Source organism: Panthera pardus, unplaced genomic scaffold (assembly GCF_024362965.1).
Source record: "Panthera pardus isolate Hobbes unplaced genomic scaffold, ASM2436296v1 HiC_scaffold_16, whole genome shotgun sequence".
NCBI lineage: Eukaryota > Metazoa > Chordata > Mammalia > Carnivora > Felidae > Panthera > Panthera pardus.
Window position 1 is genome coordinate 72,142,416 of NW_026526721.1, and position 21,986 is coordinate 72,164,401.

At 34.7% G+C, this 21,986-nt stretch overlaps 1 protein-coding gene across 29 annotated transcripts in view; it reads right to left on the reverse strand.

Annotated features, from left to right (window-relative positions):
- Positions 1 to 21,986, reverse strand: part of DLG1 (discs large MAGUK scaffold protein 1) — a 273,708-nt gene that overhangs the window by 88,374 nt on the left and 163,348 nt on the right. For all 29 annotated transcript variants that reach the window (XM_019448747.2, XM_019448748.2, XM_019448759.2 and 26 more), the window contains 5 exons: positions 14,667 to 14,717; positions 11,545 to 11,669; positions 9,131 to 9,300; positions 8,032 to 8,168; positions 2,356 to 2,500 (listed from right to left, as the gene is read on the reverse strand). In XM_019448747.2, the coding sequence (XP_019304292.2) occupies positions 2,356 to 2,500; positions 8,032 to 8,168; positions 9,131 to 9,300; positions 11,545 to 11,669; positions 14,667 to 14,717 (628 nt within the window). The remainder of the gene's footprint in view (positions 1 to 2,355; positions 2,501 to 8,031; positions 8,169 to 9,130; positions 9,301 to 11,544; positions 11,670 to 14,666; positions 14,718 to 21,986) is intronic.

The following is a 21,986-nucleotide window of genomic DNA, read 5'->3' on the forward strand; positions in this document are numbered from 1 at the left end:
GATAAAAACTAGTTTAGATATTCAGATCAGTAAGCAAACTTATTCCATCTGGTTTTCTCTTGAGAAAATAGAACTAAAAAGGAGTTTTACATTAACGGATTTGCACAGTGAAATCCAGGAAAGGTCATTCAAAAGACTATCATTTATGAACAGCATATATAGTATGAACATGGACTGGAAGTATATAATAAAATTCATAATTGCAATCACCTACTGAATGAGGGGAATGGAAATAGAGTCTTAGCAAAGAGCTGAACTAGCAAGAGCAAACTTCAGCTTTTTCACAATGTTCTATTAGTTCAATAGATGTAAAAAATAGATTCTACCTCTATCTACAGGAAAATCAAGCAATCATTATTTAGTTATTACTCTTTAGGACTAGGTCTCCCAGTTTTTGGTCACATTAGCATACATAAAAAGGGATAATTCAGTTTAAAGTAACATTTTTTTTTTCCCGTGTAATGTATTTGTAAGAAGCAGCCTGACTATTCATATATTTGGCTGTAATCAGAACACCAATTCTCAGTTTGTAGAGCAACTGTTACAAATGTGCATTGCTATCTTGAACAGATAAGGCAGCATAATAAATAAATTAAGACTGATACTTACATTGGTGCATAAAATACCTTATTAGTGAATTTGCATCTCTAATTACAAATAAAAATACATAAAGCCTTTATATAAAGTTTGTGTGTGATAGGAACTGTAAGAATTTTTAATAAGTAACAAAGTTCTGTTCTGACACAAATGAAGTATTGAAAAAAACAACAACAACAGACATCATTCCTGTCCATGAAAGAGACTGAATACTATTTTTAAAAGTTCAGTTATATTTGGGGATCCTGGATGGCTCAGTTGGTTAAGCGTCTGACTTTGGCTCAGGTCATGATCTCACGGTTCGTGAGTTCTAGCCCCATTTTGGGCTCTGTGCTGACAGCTCAGAGCCTGGAGCCTGCTTCGGATTCTGTGTCTTCCTTTCTCTCTACCCCTCCCCTACTTGCCCTCTGCCTCTGTCTCTCAAAAATAAACATTGAAAAAAATTTTTTCAAGAAATTCAGTTATACCTGAGTAATTAATAAATCAATGGGCAGATAATGAAGATGTATCATTGGAAGACAGTACATTCATTTCAAAGTATAATTTACATTAAATTTATAATGATTAGTGACAGTAATGGCCTTTGAGAGTTCTAAAACTGAAGACATTGCCACTTATAAAACCACAAATATCTCTAAAATTCTACAATTTAAATGAGGAAAATTTGGAAAAGCAGACTGCAGAGAGTACATTTAAGATCTTTACTACATGAGTGCTTTGGATATCAACTAATGCACCAAAGAAATAAAACTGTCATTTTTCAAGAAACACAAACACATTATTTAAGTCTTACCTTAGCTTTTACATTAAAAAAACTGAAAATCAAACAGGAAACTTAAAATTTTATTAGTACTATCATAACAATTCATTTCTAGGCAACATAACTGTACTATATACAAATACAGTTAGGTAATATATGAGGAACTTGTACAAAAAGAGTATCTGTGCTCATATAATTGAGAATATAGAAAAGCCCAAGTTTTAAAATTTATTTATTTTGAGAGATAAAGAGAGAGAGACAGTACAAGCAGGGAGGGGCAAAGAGAGAGGGAGAGAGAGAATCCTAAGCAATCTCCTCGATGTCAATGCACAGCCTGTCACAGGGCTTGATCTCATAAACCATGAGCTCACGACCTGAGCCAAAATCAAGAGTCAGACACTTAACTGACTGAGCGACCCAGGTGCCCTGAATAGCCCAAGTTTAGAAATATTTAAAATTAGTATTTCTCAAAGTGTAGTCCATGAGTTAGTCCACCAGAAGCATCAGAATTACCCTGGTTGTTAAAAGAACTGCTTGTTAAAGTATGTTTCTCTGCTATATCCCACAACTATTAGAAAAAAAAAGAATGTGCAATACCTTTGTTGACTATTATTTACATATAACTTTGAAAAAGGCTGCCTCCCTTCTTACTATCAAGATTCTGATTTAAAAATGATTTTTTAAAATGTTTATTTTTATTTTGAGAGAGAATGCATCCATAAGCAAGGGAAGGGCAGAGAGAGAGAGAGAGAGAGAGGGAGGGAGAGAGAGAATCTCAAGTGGGCTCTATGCTCAGAGTGCAGAGCCCAACACTAGGCTTAATCTCATGAACTGTCAGATCACGACCTGAGTGGAAATCAAGCGTCAGATGCTTAAGCAACTGAGCCACCCAGGCACCCCTAAAATTGATTTTTTACAGACTGTTAGGTTAAATGCTTAATATAGTTCCTTTAAAATATTTAAACATAGGGAAATAAGATAGATTTAAGCAGACTTACAGTTGGTGATATCAGGTGGTGCATAGCCATCATTCATATACATACTTGTGGGTTTTGCCACTTTCAAATAGACAAAATCAGATGTGTTCTTTAAGGCAGTTACTGCTTCTTCATGAGTAACTTCTTCTAAACACACACTATTCACCTAAAAGAAAATCCCAAAAGATATTTGTTTTAGGACATTTTCACTTGCTTTCTGCATTTTGGTTATAAACAATTATACCAAAATACAAAGCAAGAGTGATTTAAGGAACATAAAGGTCTGTGAAAAGAAAACCTATATATTTTTGTCTATCATATCAGGAAATTGTTTATGTATGTTAATGGAATAGCCGATCTTAATTCCAGCCCCTATTCTTCCCAATCCCCGAACCTAATCTACTTTTTACTGTTAGGTATTTGTGAACATATGGGGGTACATTTTAGATTTTTTTTTTTTTTTAAAGAAAATGAGACTATATTAAAGTTTTTATTCTGCAACTGGATTTTTAATATAAGGTATCTTAGAGATCTTTCCATGTTAGGACACACAGAATTGCCTCATTTAAAAAAAATGCTGCACATTATACCATGGTTGGTTGTATCATAATTTATTAAGCCATCCCAGTATTAACAGATATTTTAAACTGTTCTAAATAAATGGATTTAGTAAATTTATACCACTACCACAGAATATGAAAATGTCATGCCCATCTACTCAGGCCTTTGCCAACATTAAACAGTATCAATTCATAAAAAAGCATGTTTTGGCGTGCCTGGGTGGCTCAGCTGGTTGAGTGTCCAACTTCAGCCCGGGTCATGATCTCACGGTTCGTGCGTTTGAGTCCCATGTCGGGCTCTGTACTGACAGCTCGGAGCCTGGAGCCTGCTTTGGATTCTGTCTCTCTCTCTCTCTCTCTCTCAAAACTAAATAAAAACATCAATTTTTACATCATTATTTAAATTTTCACTTCCACTGTTTAATAGTCAAGTTGATTTTTTTATTTATTAAGCATTCATCTATCTTCTGTTATAGAAACAGAACTGATTTAATTTTTTTTAATGTTTGTTTACTTTTGAGAGAGAGACAGCGTGCAACTGGAGGAAGGGCAGAGACAGACAGACAGACAGACAGAATCTGAAGCTGGGTCCAGGCTCTGAGCTGTCAGCACAGAGCCCAACAGGGGGCTTGAACCCATAAACTGAGAGATCATGACTTGAGCCAAAGTCAGACGCTTAACGAACTGAGCCACCCAGGCATTCCAAAACAACTGATTTTTAGGAAACAGAATTGATTTTTAAGTAGTGAGGTATATCCTGCAACCTTGCTAAACTTATTAGTTCTATCAGTAGGTTCCTTACAATTTTTTTTAATGTTTATTTATTTTTGAGAGACACAGAGTACGCATGAGTGGTGGAGGGGCAGAGAGCCCATGTGGCGCTCAAACTCACAAATCGTGAGATCATGACCCGAGCCTAAGTTGGACCCTTAACCAACTGAGCCATGCAGGTGCCCCAGGATTTTCTACATAGGTAATCTACAAATATAGTTTTACTTTCTCCTTCCCAATATGAATGTCTTTTTATTTCCCTAGTTAGACTCTTCAGTACAGTCTGACTAAAAGTGGTAATTGTGTCTTTCTATACATTTGTCCATTTCATCTAAGGTATTTAATATGTTGGCATACAAATGTTTATAAATAAAAGTATTTCCTCAAGTCCCTCTTTTATTCCTACTCTTGGAAATTTGAGTCTTCTTTTTTTTCTTGATCAGTCTAAGGTTTGTCAATTTTGTTCACCTTTCCAAACAACTGAGTTTTGGTTTTGTTTATCTTCTCTCTGGTTTTCCTATTCCCTATTTCATTAACTCCGGCTCTGATCTTTGTTTTTTCCTTCCTTCTGCTAGCTTTAGGTTTAGACTGCTCTTCTTTTTGGTAATTTTGTGTTTTTTTTGTTTTTGTTTTTGTTTTTTTGCAAAGAAAAACACTGTTTCCAATGTTTTAAAATTATAATGTACTAAACACTCATTTTCATATATTTTTCATTTCCCTAATTTGTACCTATATAATTGATAGGACAGTTCTTAATGTTTTAAGAAAAATTTTTAAAGATCACATATCATTAACTTTTGCCACAGGTTATTAATATGGCTTTGCAGGGTTTCAGCCACATGGTCATTTTTATAGTCCCACACTACCACATACAGTGAAGAAAGATTGCCTGCATTTTGAAATATACAGCTATGGTATACTGTTCTTTTGGTGGCCTGCAATGAGCCACATATCTTGGTATTCACAGCCTTGTAAAATCCCTTCCTACAGTGAACCTTGCTTGGCCATGTAACTAGCTTTAGTCAATGAGACATTAATAGTTGAGATGCCAAGAGAGGATTGATGAATGCCATAGAACGGAGTTTGTCTTTTTGGTACATCCGTCTTGGAACCTGATCCCTATCCTGTGAGAAGCCCAATTTAGCCATGTGGAGAGGCCACTGGCTAATAGTCCCAGATGAGCTCCCAGATGACAGCCAACACCAACTTGTCTGCCATATGTGAGTGAACTTGGAAGTGCATTCCTGGCCCTAGTTGACAGGAGACATTATGTGGAACAGAGACAGACTGTCCTGGCTAAACCCTTCTCAAATTATAGAAGTGTAGGCAAATAAATAATTATTGTTGTTATTTTAACCACTAATTTTTGTGTTTCCTAAGCAACATTAGATAACTGATAAAAGAGCTGACAAGATTTGCTAAGGGATTCAAGATGGAGTATGAAAGGAGAATGATCCTGAAGTTTTAGACCTGGGCAAATAGAAGGATAAAGTTCCTATTTCAAGAGATGTGAAGAATGTGCAAGAACAGGATTTAGGGGTGGAGGGTGGTGTATAGGATGAAACTCAGAAGTTCATTCTTAGATACATTAAATTTGAGATGACTCTTGAGACATACAAAGAGACTAGATGACATCTCTTAGAGCTTTTGAACTGTTTAGCCAAGAACCACTGTTAAAAAAATTTTTTTTATTTCAGCCAAGCACAAAATTTAAGTGCATGTGTGTAAAAAGAAAACTGAAGCTCAGAAAACAATACTTATCCCTACCATGTGCAATGAGACTCAGTAAGTTATTTGACCACCTATCAATAGGAAGAAAAAATGTACAAGGACACTTCGATGTTTAGGGAGAAGATGCACCAAAAGGGAGAATGAGAAGGAGTGACCAGTGAGATAAGAGGAATACTATGAAAGAGGGTAACTGTTAAGCACAATGGAAAAAGTGTCTGAAGAAGGAGGAAGGTGTGTCTAATGTCAATTAAAATGAGAACTAAGAATTTGATAATTTAGTGGAATTATGACAACCAAAACCTGACTAAATGCTAAGTCCACATAAATTGCTGCCTTCTCAATCACCAAAACTGATTCTGGAAAAACCATAAAGGAAAAACACAATACTTAAGAAATTAAAAAGCATAAATGAGAAACTCAGTGGAGAAAGCAGGCTGTTTTGAACTGGTGTGTGTGTGTGCAGAAGAGTAGTTCAAAGTGAGCTCTTTCCTCTTCCCCATTATAAACTTCAAAAACAACAACAAAAAAAACAACAACAAAAAAAAACAACAAAAAATAAACTTGAAAACAATCAGTCTATCTCTTTGCTGCAGCAATAAGCAGTACAGAACAGCATATACAGCAAAAGAATCATTTATATATTGCTTAGGAATGTTAAATTTTTTCAAAAAGATTCATTTATTTAAGTAATCTCTATACCCAACATGGGGCTTGAACTCACAACCCCACGATCAAGAGGTGCATACTCTACCAACTGAGCCAGCTAGGTGTCCCAGAAGTGTATACCCACTTTGGAAGACAATATGTTTTTGCTATAGTGTTACTAAGATGATATCCCATGACCATTAAATTCCATGCTTAGGTAAACAGTTAAGTGAAAACTCTTATATGTACATGTTCACCAGAACACACAGCAGCTTTCCCTAGGAGAATTATCCATAATACAAAAAAAAAAAAAAAAAAAAAAAAAAAAAAGGAAATAACCTAACTCACCACTATACCCGACCTAGTTTATGTGTCTTTTTCAGATTCGCCTGAGCCTACCTGCCCACTAGGCCTTGGCCATGTGCTTACTGGAGAGTCTTGGTTACTGCTATTCTCACCTCATCTCCTGCCATTACCAGCTCTTTCAATCTCTTTTAGAGTAAGGGCTGCACTTGGACTTGGGTATGGGCATGGCTGATGTGTTCATAGAGAGCTGTAACATGTCAAAAGCCTGTGTGTGATCTGTCTAGATCACTGAGGCTCTGGTTTTTTCCACCCCTTCTGGGTTCCGAGGAAGTACTACGCTATGGAGAGTATGGGAGCTGGCTTCCCAAGCACTTGCCCACAGGAGGTGAGTAACAGTCCAGAAATTTGGGATAGTTACCACCCATGGGGTAGACTGTACCTAACAAGAGACAGGAGATAAATCCTTTCTTTTCCCTGGATGGCTGGATCTAAGGTTTAATAGTCCCACAACACCTGCCTGAAAGACTGTCCTGCATGATAAGCAATTAGCTACATTTTCTTATGAATTTATGGACAGCTCAGAAACATAGTGTCTTGTATTGACTTTCCCTCATTCCCTGCCTCACCTTTCATTTTGATTCACTCTAGCTTTGATTACGCCTCTCCCAAAAACCTAAGCACGCAGCTTTTCTTCAGGTTTTGTTTTTCTAGGGAACATGGGACATTTATTGAAGAAGATCAGAGAAATAAACTGTAGCATAGTCCCAGAAAAGAGTATTATATAGAGGTGAAATTAACAAATTTTATCTCCAGGCAATAATATGGATAAGTCTCAGTAAACCAATAGTGAGTAAAAAAAGTATTAAAAGACTACATACAGCACAATAGCCTTAAAATTTTTTTTCAGAACAAATTAGTATTAAAATATTTAGGCATATGTATATGATTAAACAATTTTTAAAAAGCAAAGGAATGAGACACACAAATTGTTGGTATTATAGTTTTGGGCTGGGTAATGACTTTAGCAGTTCTCATTATACTATAAATAAAATAAGTTAAAATAAAAGGGAAAAAGGAAAGTCACACATGAGGGATGACACTGTGTTTAAGAAATTCTGTGCATTCAAGTCCCTAACCCTTTAACAAAAAAAAAGAGAAGGAAATGAGAAAAAAAAATAATAAAAGAAAAAGAGAAGGAAGCTGGTAGAGAAAAATGAAATGGTAAATAAGGATAATACCAAGAATCATTTTTCAGGTTTTGATTAAAGCAAGATCAGTATTCACTCATTTAAATATGAGTGAAAAAATGAGAGCAAAAATTTGTTTAAACATTTTGGCAAGTAGAAATTCTGATCTTCCCCCACCCCCTCCCAAAAAAAGACATCAAAATGATTATTATTTTTAAAAATTTAAATCCAAGCTAGTTAACATATAATGTAATAATGATTTCAGACACAGAGTTTAGTGATTCATCACTTAACATATGATACCCAGTGCTCATCCCAGCAAGTGTCCTCCTTAATTAATGCCCATCACACATTTAGCCCATCCCTCCCACCCAATACCCCACAAGCAACCCTCAGTTTGTTCTCTGTATTTAAGAGTCTCTTATGGGGCATCTCCCTCTGTTTTTATCTTATTGACATCAAAATTATTTTTAAAATAACAGATTTCTTATACTCACTGCTAAAAGTTTATCTCCAATCTGAAGTTTACCATCTTTATGTGCTGCACCTCCTTCAATGATTTTGGTTACATAGATGCTATTATCCCCAGGAATATGTTGATTTCCGACACCTCCAGCAATGCTGAACCCAAGACCTGTTTGAAAAAAATACTAGTTTTGAAATTTCATCATTTAATGTGAATTTAAGTCCAGAAAGAAATGGCTGAAAACTAGATGAGGATAATCTCATCACACTAATTTTTCTTTTTTTTTTTTTAAACACAAAAGAATCTATTTGTGTACTTTTAAAATCCTACGTATTTGCTTTGTAGTCAGGGGACAATTATATATATAGGTGTTCCTATAGTTATAAATAAGTTTTTTAGTCCACCCACTCCTGTTACTTCTTAAAATCTTTTTGTAAATGCATTTGTTTGTTAGTTCAAAAAGGCACTACAAAATTATTTCCTTTTGTTCCCATGATGATTGTGCTTCTAACATTTTTAATACCTTCACGAGATTAAAACAATTGAGAAAAATAATAAAATTGTGGTGGGCAGAACGAATAAGCTTCAGAAATGTGGATAATTTTGTTCTTTTTCCAATATTCTATGAATTAATTTTAGATAAAGGATTTCTGTAATTCATAAATCCCATCCATAGCTTTAATACCAGACAAATTTGTAGCTTTCTATTCCTTTTTTCATTTTTTGGAATACCACTTCTCCCACAAAGCTACAAATTAGAATCTATTTCATTTTTCCTCAATCCCATCAATGTTTTCAAAACTCAGAAATCACATATAACCGTCCTCATTGCAGATAAAACTGCTAATGATATATAGTTTCTTCTTTTAATTTAGCCTGTGTATCTGCATTTAATATACTTTGTAGATTGAAGATTACAAGTTAATACCAACACTATACAGGACTTCCAAGTGTTTAAGTAGAATTCTACTTAAGACAAAAATCAGCAGAAATAATACAGAAATTCTACAAATTCACACACATTCTGTAGATTGCCAGTTCTGTTAATCTTAGAATGGGTGTCACAAATAACTTCTTAGTTACATTTATCTCAGAGATTTCTTAATAATCTACGTTTGGTTATTTCATACCTTTAGGACCTTTAATGAGCTTTATTTCCATTATTTTTTCTGATACTGGTTTCCGTCGTTTCACGTACAAGCGTACAATAGACCCTGCTTCTTTCAATGCTTCAACTGCTTTGCTATGTGTCACGTCACGAACATCTACTTCATTCACTCGCAATATACAGTCATTGACCCTGAGAAGAAACCCAAAATATTAAAGATAAATAATATTAAAATATCAAATTTTAACTTCAATAATTTTTGTTATTTTAATTTTTAAGGTAAAGAGAATTATTTACTAGAGAAAAAAATATACGAATAAACTGCATGTTAGATTCCACTGTATCAAACACTCACATAAATACTTTCCAAGGGCCAACAAAAGAAACAGTGCAAATAAGAGATTATCACACAAAAATATTATAATGACAGCTGCAATCTGTGTGGTTCTTGTATGCTTATTAAGTGTAAAAATTAAGATACTTTAGAAAAACAGCAAATATTTATTTAGAACTAAGCCGGTGCCAGGTACTTGTAGTGTTTTAACCCTTACTACAACCTGTAAGGTAGATACATATTTGTATCTCCACTTCACAGACGGAGAAACTGAGGCACAAAGAGTTTAAATAATTTTTCCAAGGTCACCTAGAAAATGACTGAGACAGCTGTGACTCAAAAGAAAACTGAGGTTCAGACTGAATACTTTAAGATCAAAAAGACAGTGGTGGCAAAACTGAGACCTATTCACTGATTTATCAAAAAATAATTTTTGATTGCTTTGTCAACCTAGACACTGCATTTAAAAAAAAGTTATTTCTTGAAATTTATTGTGAAGCTAAAGACTATACCATTTAATTAAAAGGCTTCTCATATAAATAATTTATTTTAATTTGACACAGTAATATATTTCTTTAAAGTTTGATTTGTTCCTAATTCTAACTTTTCCCCCCAGCTCTGGTCTCAGTTTAAATTGTATAGCATTCCATTAGGGGAAAAGAACCATCTGAAATTGGGCAGAGAAGGAGAACAAAATACAACTGAAATACTAAAATTGATCCTGATAATCTTCTATGTAATTAGCTTTCTTCAGAGTAAAGAAATTTTGTATGCAAAGACAGCGACAGGTTAGAGTTAGTATTAAAGGGATGTTCTTTAGTGAAACAAATGGGACATAGTAACTTTCATAAAAACACAAACAAAAGGCCAATAACAGAATTGGGAAATAAATGTTTATGTTTACATGAATGGTCAAATTATTAATTTTATATCTAACTAATTTCATTAATACATCACCTGTTGTATCCAGTGAGAAGTTAAGAAACAAGAGGTGCATAAGGTGCCAACAGCCTTAAATGAATTTTTTTGTTTGTTTTTTGTTTTTTTTCTTGAGAGAAAGAAAGAGACAGAAAGAGAGTGCGTATGTGCACATACACACACAGGAACGAATTTTAAGCAAGCTCCATGTATCGAGCCTGGGGCTCCATCTCACAACCCTGGGATTATGACTTGAGCCTAAATCAAAAGTCACACACTCAACTGAGTCACCAAAGCACCCCCAAAAACAGATGTTTTTAACAGATCATATAAAATCCTTAGTCCTAAAACTTCAGACTGTCACCATATAAATAAAAACCAACAAACAAGGGAATACGAAAAGTGCCATAATCTATGGCCTAAGGAAATAACAAAATATGCTAAAGATATCTTCTACAATGGAACACTAAATTTAAACAAATTCAAACAAGCACCCTATATTACCCAATATTACTTTCATTCATTCAATTAAGAAAACATATTAAGATACTTAAAACTTGCATAATTTTTACTTTTTGTGGTATGGGATACAAACTCAGGTATATATCATCACTTGTATCCTAACTAAGTTTATATACATATTTCCCACCAGAAAATAATGGAAAACAGTTTGTGAATGTATTTAAAAATACGAAGGGAATGGGGTGCCTCGATGGCTCAGTTGGTTAAGTGTCTAACTTCAGCTGAGGTCATGATCTCACAGTGTGTGGGTTCGAGCCCTGCGTTGGGCAATGTGCTGACAGCTCGGAGGCTGGAGCCTGCTTCAGATTCTGTCTCCCTCTTTCTCTGCCCTCCCCCACTTACACTCTGTCTCCCTCCCTCTCAAAAATAAACAAACATTAAAAAAGTAATAAAAAATAAAAATACGATTTCTATGAATTTGTTCACATTTAAAACCATCAAATTTATTATTCAAAGTGTTATAATATCAGAGAAACTAAATTCCTGAATGAAAAGAGGGAAACAATGGTTAGAGCACAATTATCTCATTCATTTGTAATTTGAGCATCTACCTTATATTGGTTATTATGATAGTGTTTATTTGTATTGATGCCTTGTTCAATTTGCCTTAAGAAAAATATACAAAGTATGTTCAGCATCACAACATAAAATGCAAAACATACCGTAATCTTCCATCTTGGGCAGCTGCTCCCCCTGCAATAATTTTGGTAATGAAAATACTTGAGTCATCTCCAATGTGTGGGTTGTCTGTACCTCCTGCAATGCTGAAACCAAGCCCTGAATTTCCCTGGGGATAAAGGAAAAAAAAAATTTGAGCCTGAATAAGAATTACCTTTATTGGTAGGTTCCTGTCATTATAGGACCTAGAAACTGTACCGACACAAGGAACACACATAAAAGTATATAGGCAGGGAATATGAAGATTCTAAATTAAGAAATATAAGTAAAACTCCTTTGTCTCTACGAAGAATTCAAAGGTAGGGGCACCTACGTGGCTCAGTCGGTTAAACATCCAACTTCAGCTCAGGTCATGATCTCACGGTTCGTGGGTTTGAGCCCCGTGTCGGGCTCTGTGCTGACAGCTCAGAGCCTGGAGCCTGCTTTGGATTCTGTCTCTCCCTCTCTCTGCCCCTCCCCTGCTCATGCTCTGTTTCTGTCTCTCAAAAAATAAACATTAAAAAAAAAAAAAGAATTCAAAGGTATTACTTCTAAGTAGGTACTGAGTACTTTTGGAGTCTAGTGTATGGTTCTTTCTTTAAAAGTGCAGGCAATTTGTACTAGGACAAGTCACCCTTCTGCAGAGGTATTGCTATTAGGCCTCTTTCTTTTAGAATGTATCCACTCATGCTTGGTAAGGCAAATTTCTCTAAGAGTAAAAAACTGATGTGATCTTGCTGCTGCAATTATTTCTGGATAGGTAAAACTAACATTATTTCAGCTTTAAAAAAATGGGGCAGGGAATGGTGTTTTTCTTCTGCTAACCTTGTCATCAGCTTATTTTAAAATGACCAAACTGCATCTGCTAAGTCATCATCCTTGACATGTCCCACTCCCCCATCCCTGACATGTTTAGCCAAGACACACAAATAGCAAAAGATATTTTTTAATACTGAAAGCCCAACATGAGAAATCAAATGGTGAGCTTTCCTGACAACAAAGTCAATTTTGCCAAAGCAGGGCTTTTTACTTGTTTTACATACTATATTTCTGAATAATTTCTTTGAAGAAAAGTTTCTACTGCTACCAAAAAGTCTTAAAGGACAATTGTTCTAAGCAGTGGTATTTAAAAAATGTTTTTTTGTTTTTGCTTTTTAATGTTCTAACTCTGGCTTTCAGGCAACTCAAACACGCAGATATATCTGAACTGATTACTTAACCGTTAATATTGAACAGCTTAAACATACCTTCTATTATGTGCCCTACAATTCTGTTTTAATATTTTTTTCAGTGTAAACTCTTTAAGAGTTGCTAGAATATCAATAATAGTATCAATAGGTTGTATGAGGTTACCAAGTCACCAAGGTAATCAAGTTCTTTTTTTTAATTTGCTTTTTCAAAAACAGGTATAATTTACACATAACATTGTGTAAATTTAAGGTGTAAAATGTGTTGATCTGACATATTTATATACCGCAATATGATTATAACCATTGCTTTAACTAACATCTCTGTCATGCCACTTAACGGTCATTTCTTTCTGTAATAAGAACATTTACGGTCTAGTCTCTTAGCAATTTTTAAGTATGCAATACAGTCTTATTGACTATAATCACTATGCTGTGCATGAGATCTCCAGAACTTAATTCATCTTCTAGTTGCAAGTTTGTATCTTTTAATAACACCTCTCCAATTCCTGGTACTCAAGTGTTTTAGTGAGTGAAAAAACAAAGTACAGTCCTAACTAAATTTAAAAGGCACAGGAAAGGATGGAAAATGAGTGAGATAAAAAAGTTAGAATTATATGTCAATTATATCTCAAGTAAGGTGGAAAAACACCAAATAAATACCATATTAAAATATGTATAATACATTAATACTATGCTTACTTGAGAGTTACTCATCCATCTTACTTGAACAGGTAATCCAAATTCAGGTAGTGGTACCTGTAATCTAGTACACATGTAAAAAGACCCTTTTAGGTCTATTTGCACTTAGAGTGTTTTCACTCTGGCTTGAAATAAGCAAATCTAATTATCTAGGATTTTAGTTTGAAATATACAGACACTCAGCTACTTAGGAAATTTACTTTTGTAAAACAATTTCCCCAAAATGCTGGTCAGACAAGGTGGTATTACTAAAATATAGCCATCAACTGACTGAAGATCTTCTTTTTTTTAATGTTTATCTTTGTGTGAGAGAGAGAGAGAGAGAGAGAGAGAGAGAGAGAGAGAGAGAGAGAGAGACACAGAATCCGAAGCAGGTTCCAGGATCTGAGCTGTCAGCACAGAACCCGATGCAAGGCTCAAACTTACAAACTGCAAGATCACCTCGCATCCACTAAGTTGGACGCTTAACCGACTGAGCCACCCAGGCACCCCTTGACTGCAGATACTGTTAAGGAGTAAATGTTTCAAGAAAATTTACACATCTAACTCATAACCTTAAGTTATATGACTGGGACAGTTCATAAACTTTCGATAGGATCTTGTCCATTAGAACTATGGCTATTTTTTCTTTTTGCTAAAAAAGAAAACTGATAACAATAACCACATTACTAGGATGCTAAATACTTAGAATCAACAATGTTTTATATGAAAAATAAATAAATGTAAAATTTAGAAACAGAAACATCTGAGAAACTGTTAGACTAGACGAGCCTAAAGGAGACATGATAACTAAATGTAATGTGGTATTCTGGAAGGGATGCTGAATGAGAAAAACATAAAAACTAAGGAAATCCAAATATAGACTTTAGTTAATAATAATGTATCAATATGACTCATTACTTGAAGCAAATGTATTTTAGTAATGTAAGACATTAACAATAGGCAAAACTGAGGCCTGGATAAATGGAAACTCTTGGTATAACTTTTCTGTAAATCTAAAACTATTTTAAATAAAAAGCTTATTTTTTTAAAAAAAGGTTATTAAAAAAAGGCAACATGTTCTAAAAACACCATGGCTAATTTAATAATATGTGAATTTATAAAAGAAACTAATATTACACAGTTCTGTTTTTAAAAGATCTTTTCCTTTTAATTCTATATGAAAGAGCAGTATATTTAAAGAATTCCTTAAAGCAACAGATTTATGCATAAGAAACTTAAGATAATTAAGTTTTTACCCTTTCAAGTGTGATTTCTTCATATTCATAATCTGCATCAGTGCCATTAACCTAATGAGGAAAAAAGAAGTAGCATAGAAATTTAGAGTATAAAATTGGAAATGTCGAGACATAATTTTTGCATGATTTATTAATGCAAACCTGTTAAGTATGATAGTAATCAAATAATTTGGCTTTACTGTAATGATTTTAGGTAAAAATTTCAAAGACTGGAAGAGTACAAATGTGATTAATGAGTTGACATTTATGATATTATAACTTCAAATACTGAAAGGGTATATACAGCTTTTAGTATTATGGAACTCCAACTCTTTTCACTGCCTTGATCCACACATCTAATCAGCTACTAATTCTTACTCATTCACTTTAATTTTTCTGAAAACTATCACCTCTTCATTGTCATCTCTACTACCTTGGTACAAGCCTTTGTTAATTTCTTCTGGATTACTGCCAGTGTAATCTACCCAATCTCTTGGATTAGTATTCTCCACTCCCCAAATCATTCTAATGTGTTTTACACAGATGGATCTTTTCGGAGCCCACGTCTACTAACATACTCCCTCTAAAACTTTCAGAAACTCAAATATAAGGCTCTGTATGAAGTGACCCCAATCTATCATTTAACTTCATTCCTAATATACATAACTCACCTCTTCATGAGCATTACATACCATCAAATTTGAAAAACTTATTACTCTTTCCTTTATATATCTTGCAAGTTCCCACCTCTGCATCTGTTACTTTAGTGTTGTCACAAATTTCACTTATGTATTTCATGTCTAAATTTGATGTCCCATTCAAGTCCTTGTTTATATCTTTTTTAAATATTATTATTATTATTATTTTTGAGAGAGAGAGAGAGGGGGAGAGAGGAGAAGGAGAAGGAGAAGGAGAAGGAGGAGGAGGAGGAGGAGGAGGAGGAGGAGAAGGAGAAGAAAGAACAAACAAGCATGGGAGGGGCAGAGAGAGACAGAGGTAGACACAGAATCTGAAGCACGCTCCAGGCTCTGAGCCGTCAGCACAGAGCCTGACACAGGGCTCGAACCCATGAAATGTGAGATCATGACCTGAGCCGAAGTTGGATGCTCAACTGACTGAGCCACCCAAGCATTCTTGTTTACATCTTATAGACCAAGCACTATCTTATTCCTTCCAATTTATTCCCTACTCCCTCCAGGAAGAATTTCCACAGAGAGAGGGTCACTGGTGAAGGGTGAATGGTCCTTATAATCAGATTAATTTTGGTTCAAGTCTTGCTCTAACATTTCTGATGGGATGAGGCTGCGCAAAATACCCGAGCGAGTCAAATAGGGATTGTGATAAACTGCATTTCTCTAGATGCCTCCCATCCTCCATCCTCCATGCTCTTTTGCAACATGACTAAACCATCCTACCATCAAGAGATGTCATCTAGTTCTCCTTCCATTCAACCTAGGCAGTTCCTAGATGAGCTTTGTTATAAAGACTATGGCACAAATGATGCTGTGTAATATTTACCTTTGTCTTAGAATGCACTTGCTTAGAACTCAGGAGCTATTATGTGAGGAAGCTCAAATAGCATATGAAAAGATTCAAATGAAGGAGAATTGAGGCCCTTGGCCAAAAGCCCCAGCTGCACTCCTAACTAGTAACAAGCATCAACTGCCAGTCATGTGAATGAGACTATTTTGGATCTTCCAGCCTTTTCCAGTACCCCAACGAATATAAAGTGGAAGAACCTTCCAGTTAACCCAGAAATTCATAAGAAATAATGAATTATTTTTTAGCCACTAAGTTTCAGGGTGGTTTGTTAAACAGCAATAGAATAATGAAACAACAGAATAATGAAGTCTTTTGTAAACTACTTTGTTTTCTTCACCATACTGTAAGAAAGTAACACTTAATTCAGGTCCAGTTTAGGTCCTAGGAGTTTTTTTCTTGAGGGCTTTTAAAACTCATCTCTTCGGGGCGCCTGGGTGGCGCAGTCGGTTAAGCGTCCGACTTCAGCCAGGTCACGATCTCGCGGTCCATGAGTTCGAGCCCCGCGTCAGGCTCTGGGCTGATGGCTCGGAGCCTGGAGCCTGTTTCCGATTCTGTGTCTCCCTCTCTCTCTGCCCCTCCCCCGTTCATGCTCTGTCTCTCTCTGTCCCAAAAATAAATAAAAAACGTTGAAAAAAAATTAAAAAAAAAAAAAAACAAAAAAAAAAGAAAAAAAAAAACAAAAACTCATCTCTTCTACATTTTTGGGTTCTCATGGCTATAATGGATTCAAGCCCAATTGCTACTGTTTCCTCTTTTTCTCACCTAAAGAGTTTTTCTTCTTGTTTTTGAGATTATGTTTATGAGATTATGTTATATGTTACACATATAATTTTTTTTTTAATCTCAGATTTTGTCGGAGTGCTGACAATACTGCCTCCACCTTTGGCCCACCATCTTGTTCATGTTCACTTGATGACCTCTCAGTGTCATGAGTTCTGGACCCTTTGGAAATTAAGATACATACCTCAGGAATGCCTGCCAAGGCCAGGATGAGGCTTGCTTTGGCCTCCCACAAATCTATTGAGATAATATAGTCTTTCCCCTCCCTGATGCACAGGTGGCACCACAAAATCTAATTAAAGTTCGTAGTCAATTAAGTGCATGTGAACCCTCCTCTGATCTCATTACAATGCCCTTCTTTCTTTAAGCCATTTTTTGAAAAGTTTATTGATTTAAATAATCTCTACACCCAATGTGAGGCTTGAACTCACAACCTCGAGATCAAGAGTTGTATCCTCTTCCAACTGAGCCAGCCAGGTGCCCCACTACAATGCCCTTCTGCAAGTCCCATTGCTCTATAAAATCTGTGAACTAAGGTCCAGACGTTGCAGAGAATAGCCATGCAGCTGCCATAGACTGTTGACCACCCGACAGCCATGCAAATAAAAAACTGTGTCAAGTCTAAGGAGTGGTCTGCTTCATTTTTTGGTCTCAAGGTGCCTTTTCAGTTTAGGGGATAGTTTACTGGCCTCCCACCCCCACCTCCTAACAGATTTCTAGGCATCTAGAATGCAAGAGGTTTATACATATACATATACATATACATATACATATACATATACATATACATATACATATACATATCCTACCAACTTGACTAGAAGTTCATTCTATCTATCTATCTTAGAGAGAGAGAAAGCATGAGGGAGGGGGCAGAGAGAGAGGGAGACAGAAAATCTTAAGCAGGCACCATGCTCAGTGTGCAGCCTAACGCTCAACCAACAGAGCCACCCAGGTGCTCCGGAAGTCCTTTTTTATGAGTAAAAAACAAACAAACAAACAAAACTCGTATTTGCAGCTACACCATTTTTCTTACTCTAAAGGTTATCTGTATAGTCTTTATTTTCTTGCTAAAAGTCTCAGTCTTTATCAAAGAGGCTTTAATATTACTGATTAATCTATCACATTCTATGCTATTACTTTTTTTTTTTTATCAATTCTTTATTCTTTCTTTAAAGCTTCTTGAGCTGAACGCCTATTTCATTTATGCTGATTACTCTTCTATTTTTAATATTTATTTTAGAGAGAGAGAGAGTGCAAGCAGGGGAGGAACAGAGAGAGGGAGACACAGAATCCAAAGCAGGCACCAGGCTCTGAGCTGTCAGCACAGAGCCCGACACGGGGCTCAAAACCACCAACCATGAGATCATGACCTGAGCCGAAGTCAGCTGCTCAACTGACTGAGCCATCCAGGTGCCCCAACTCATCCATTAAAGGTAATACATTTTCCTCAGCATATGGCTTTGGCCAAATCCCAGCACTGCTACACTGAGCTCTATTTTTGTTCATTTATTTCTAAATACTCTGAAATTTTATTCTGGAAAACATTTCAACATAAGTGTGTTTATATGGCCCTTTTGATGTCAGTAAGTAAAATTCCTATATTGTGACCTTATGATTTCTGCTTTAAGAAATTTGATATTTTTACCATTAAGCCTTCTCAAAAGGTAAACATATGGTAAATGTACTTCGTGCTTAATTTAATGCTAAGTCATTGATATCTAGTGAGGATTCTAGCTAGATAAGAGTGATCATAAAAAGGTGAAAAGTGATTAGACAATATGGACCCCAAATGACTTTATTTCTAAAGCCTCAATAACTTAAAACTGCTATTTCATATATAGAGACAATTCGATACAACATTACACATACCCAAACTGGGCTTCAAAATGCCGAGTACATTACCAAAGCCAAAAATTACTTTGTAAGTATCACCTCACTGACAATAAAAGTAAAAAAAGCAATGGTGGTCTAATATTTTCAACAGCAATATGTTTTCCAGCAAAACTACAAAATGGTTTGCTTAGCCTTCTTGTTTGTAATTTTATAAAAGGTAAAATTTCCTCTTTTCCAATAGGAAAGAAATGCTTGCCTAATATTTATATTATTATATAAGGTTTATTACTCTCAATTAACAGGATAGGGTGAGAGGTAATATGGGAACAAAATGAGAGAGATCAATCTTCAGGCAAAGTAAATATATTATTAACAAAATAGTTTTTTTTCTTCTTTAAAAATATAAGAGTAGACTTAGAATAGTTCCTGAGAACTGTCATTGCTAATATTTTCTAGGTTTTGAATTTATTCTTATCAACAAAATGGGCTTCTGTAGGTGGTCAAAGCTGGAGCAGAAACTAGAAGTCGACCGGGGTCTGACTGTGAAAGGTCTTGAATGCTGTACTAAGCAATGAGAAATATTCTTTCAAGTTTCTGAGCATCAAGTAGGTTTAACAGATTTTCCAGAAAAGGAAATATGGTAGTATAAAATAAAAATGGAGAGCAAATGGAGAAAAGTAAACTGGTGAACAAATTATGGCAGCAGTCTGGTTGGAAGGCACAAATAGCAAAGACATTTAAGAACAGCTGGTAAATTCCTAAATATTAAAAAAAAAAAAATTCTAACATATACGGAAAAAAAAAACAACCCTACAGAGCTGTAATCAAGAGCAACTAATCTAAAAAAAACCTGGCCACAAAAGAAAAATGAGATTATACAACATATATCAAAGGCAAATTGTATTCCATTGATCTATCTGGTTTTGGACCAGAACAACGCTGCTTTAATTAATGGTGTCTTATAATATGTTTTATTATTTGGTAAGGAAATCTCTCAGTTACTTTTATTTTAAATTTTACTTGGCTATTTTTGAGTTTTTACTTTTCTATACATCAGCACTGTCCAGTTTCTGTGACAAAATATTTTATAATCTGCCTTGTCCAATACAGTAGTTACTACCCACATATAGTTACTAAGAACTTAAAATGTGGTTAGTGCAACAGAGAAACTAAATTTTAAAGTTCTTCCTTTCTTTTTCTCTCACCCCTTCTCCCTTCCTTTCCCACCTCCTTCCCTGCACCTGAACACACTCTCATTTTGGGAACTATTACTGGTATTGTATCAAATTTACAGATTCATCTGGGGAAAATGAGGATCTCTGTGTTATCTTCCTGCTCAGCAATAAGAGCTATTCTCTGTTTACCTAGGTATTCTTTTATGCCATCCGCAAAGTTTTATAGTTTTCTTACTACAAGCTCTATAATTTCCTGTTAAGCTGATTGTTAGGTATTTCATATTTTATTGACAGAGTTAATGGACTCATTTCCAACTAGTTACTGCTAGTATATTGGAATAGCACTTATTAATTATTAAGTTGTAAACTTTTTTTCTTTTTAATATAATTTGCTTTAATTATGGGTACATATATGCCATAAAGAGGCAGAGGAAAAATTGTAACATAGATATCCTCAGTCCCTTACAGACCCAAAGATTTTAATTTTCTCATCAGCCTACACCGATATATCCAAACAGGACAGACAAATCCTGTTACATAGTCAGTATAAGAGTTCTCCAAAGGAAGATTTAAAAGGAGGCTTAATTTACTAATTCCTTGTTGTGTAGGTTCAACTCAGTAATTCCTTTCTAACTATAAGATACTGAAAGTCAAGATTTTATCTATCAGTATTCATGTGACTCATAGTTCCTATTAATATGTAATTTCAATTAAAAACTTCAAAGTCTAAACTATTACAAGGTAAGAATCTAAAAATAAGAATGTATTGGGAAGAAGAAAATGTTCTTCCTAATGAAGAATTAACATAACTAAATACAAAGTATTAACCCCAAAAGAATTTACATTAAGATTTTACTGAATAATGAAGAGCAGCATTTAGGCTAATTTAAAAATATTACAGTTATCAATTACACGATATAGATCGAAAAAGTGAAGCTTTTAGTATGTAAGAAAACTACCAAAGTCCAATCAAATGAATTTTTGTAACCTTCACTATTTGTGGTATGTCTTAAGGAAAAAAAAGACAAACAGATGAAATTATTTCAACAAATTACTTCATTTCCATCTTATTACTGAAATCAGTAAGAACTGAGAATTTTTGTCCTTAACTTTGCCTTCCCCTAACATTTTTTTACTATTTAAAAAAGAATAGGAATGCACAGAGACAGAATCAACCCCAATGCCAATAAAATTATATCAATTAATACTGAAAATCGAGTATAATACAGCATACTTAATGGTAAAAGACTGAAAGCTTTCTCCCAAGGATCAGGAATAAGACAAGGATATTTGCTCTTGCCACTTCTATTAAACACTGAAATAATGGAGGTTCTAGCCAGGGCAATTAGGCTAAATAAATAAATAAATACATACATACATTCTGATTGTAAAGGATGAAGTAAAACTATCTCAATTTGCAGATGACATGATCTTATATGAAAAATCCAAATGAATCTACACACTAAAAAACTAATGAATGAGTTCAATAAGGTTGCAGGATATAAGATCAAAATCTATTATGTTTCTAAATGAATTCCTAAAATTCCATTATAGTCTAATACACTAGCAATGAGAAATCCATAAATGAAATTAAGAAAAACAATTCCATTTATAATAGCATTAAAAGAGAAAAATACTCAGGAATAAATATTAAACAAAAGAAGTGTAGGAATCGTACAGTGAAAATTAAAACATTTCGAGAACAATTAAAGTTGTAAACAAATGGAAAGCCATTCTGTGTTCACAGATTAGAAGATATAATATTGATAAGATGGCAATACTGCCCCCATTTACCTACAGTCAAATCAATCCCTACCAAAATCCTAGTTGTCCTTTTGTTGCGTGCAGAAATTGACAAGCTGGTCCTAAAATTTATACAGAAATGGAAAGAACCAAGAGTAGCCAAAACAAGCTTAAAAAGTTGAAGGACTTATACCTTCTGATTTCCAATCTTATTACAAAGCTACAGTAATCAGGACTATGTGGTATTGACATAAGGATACACATA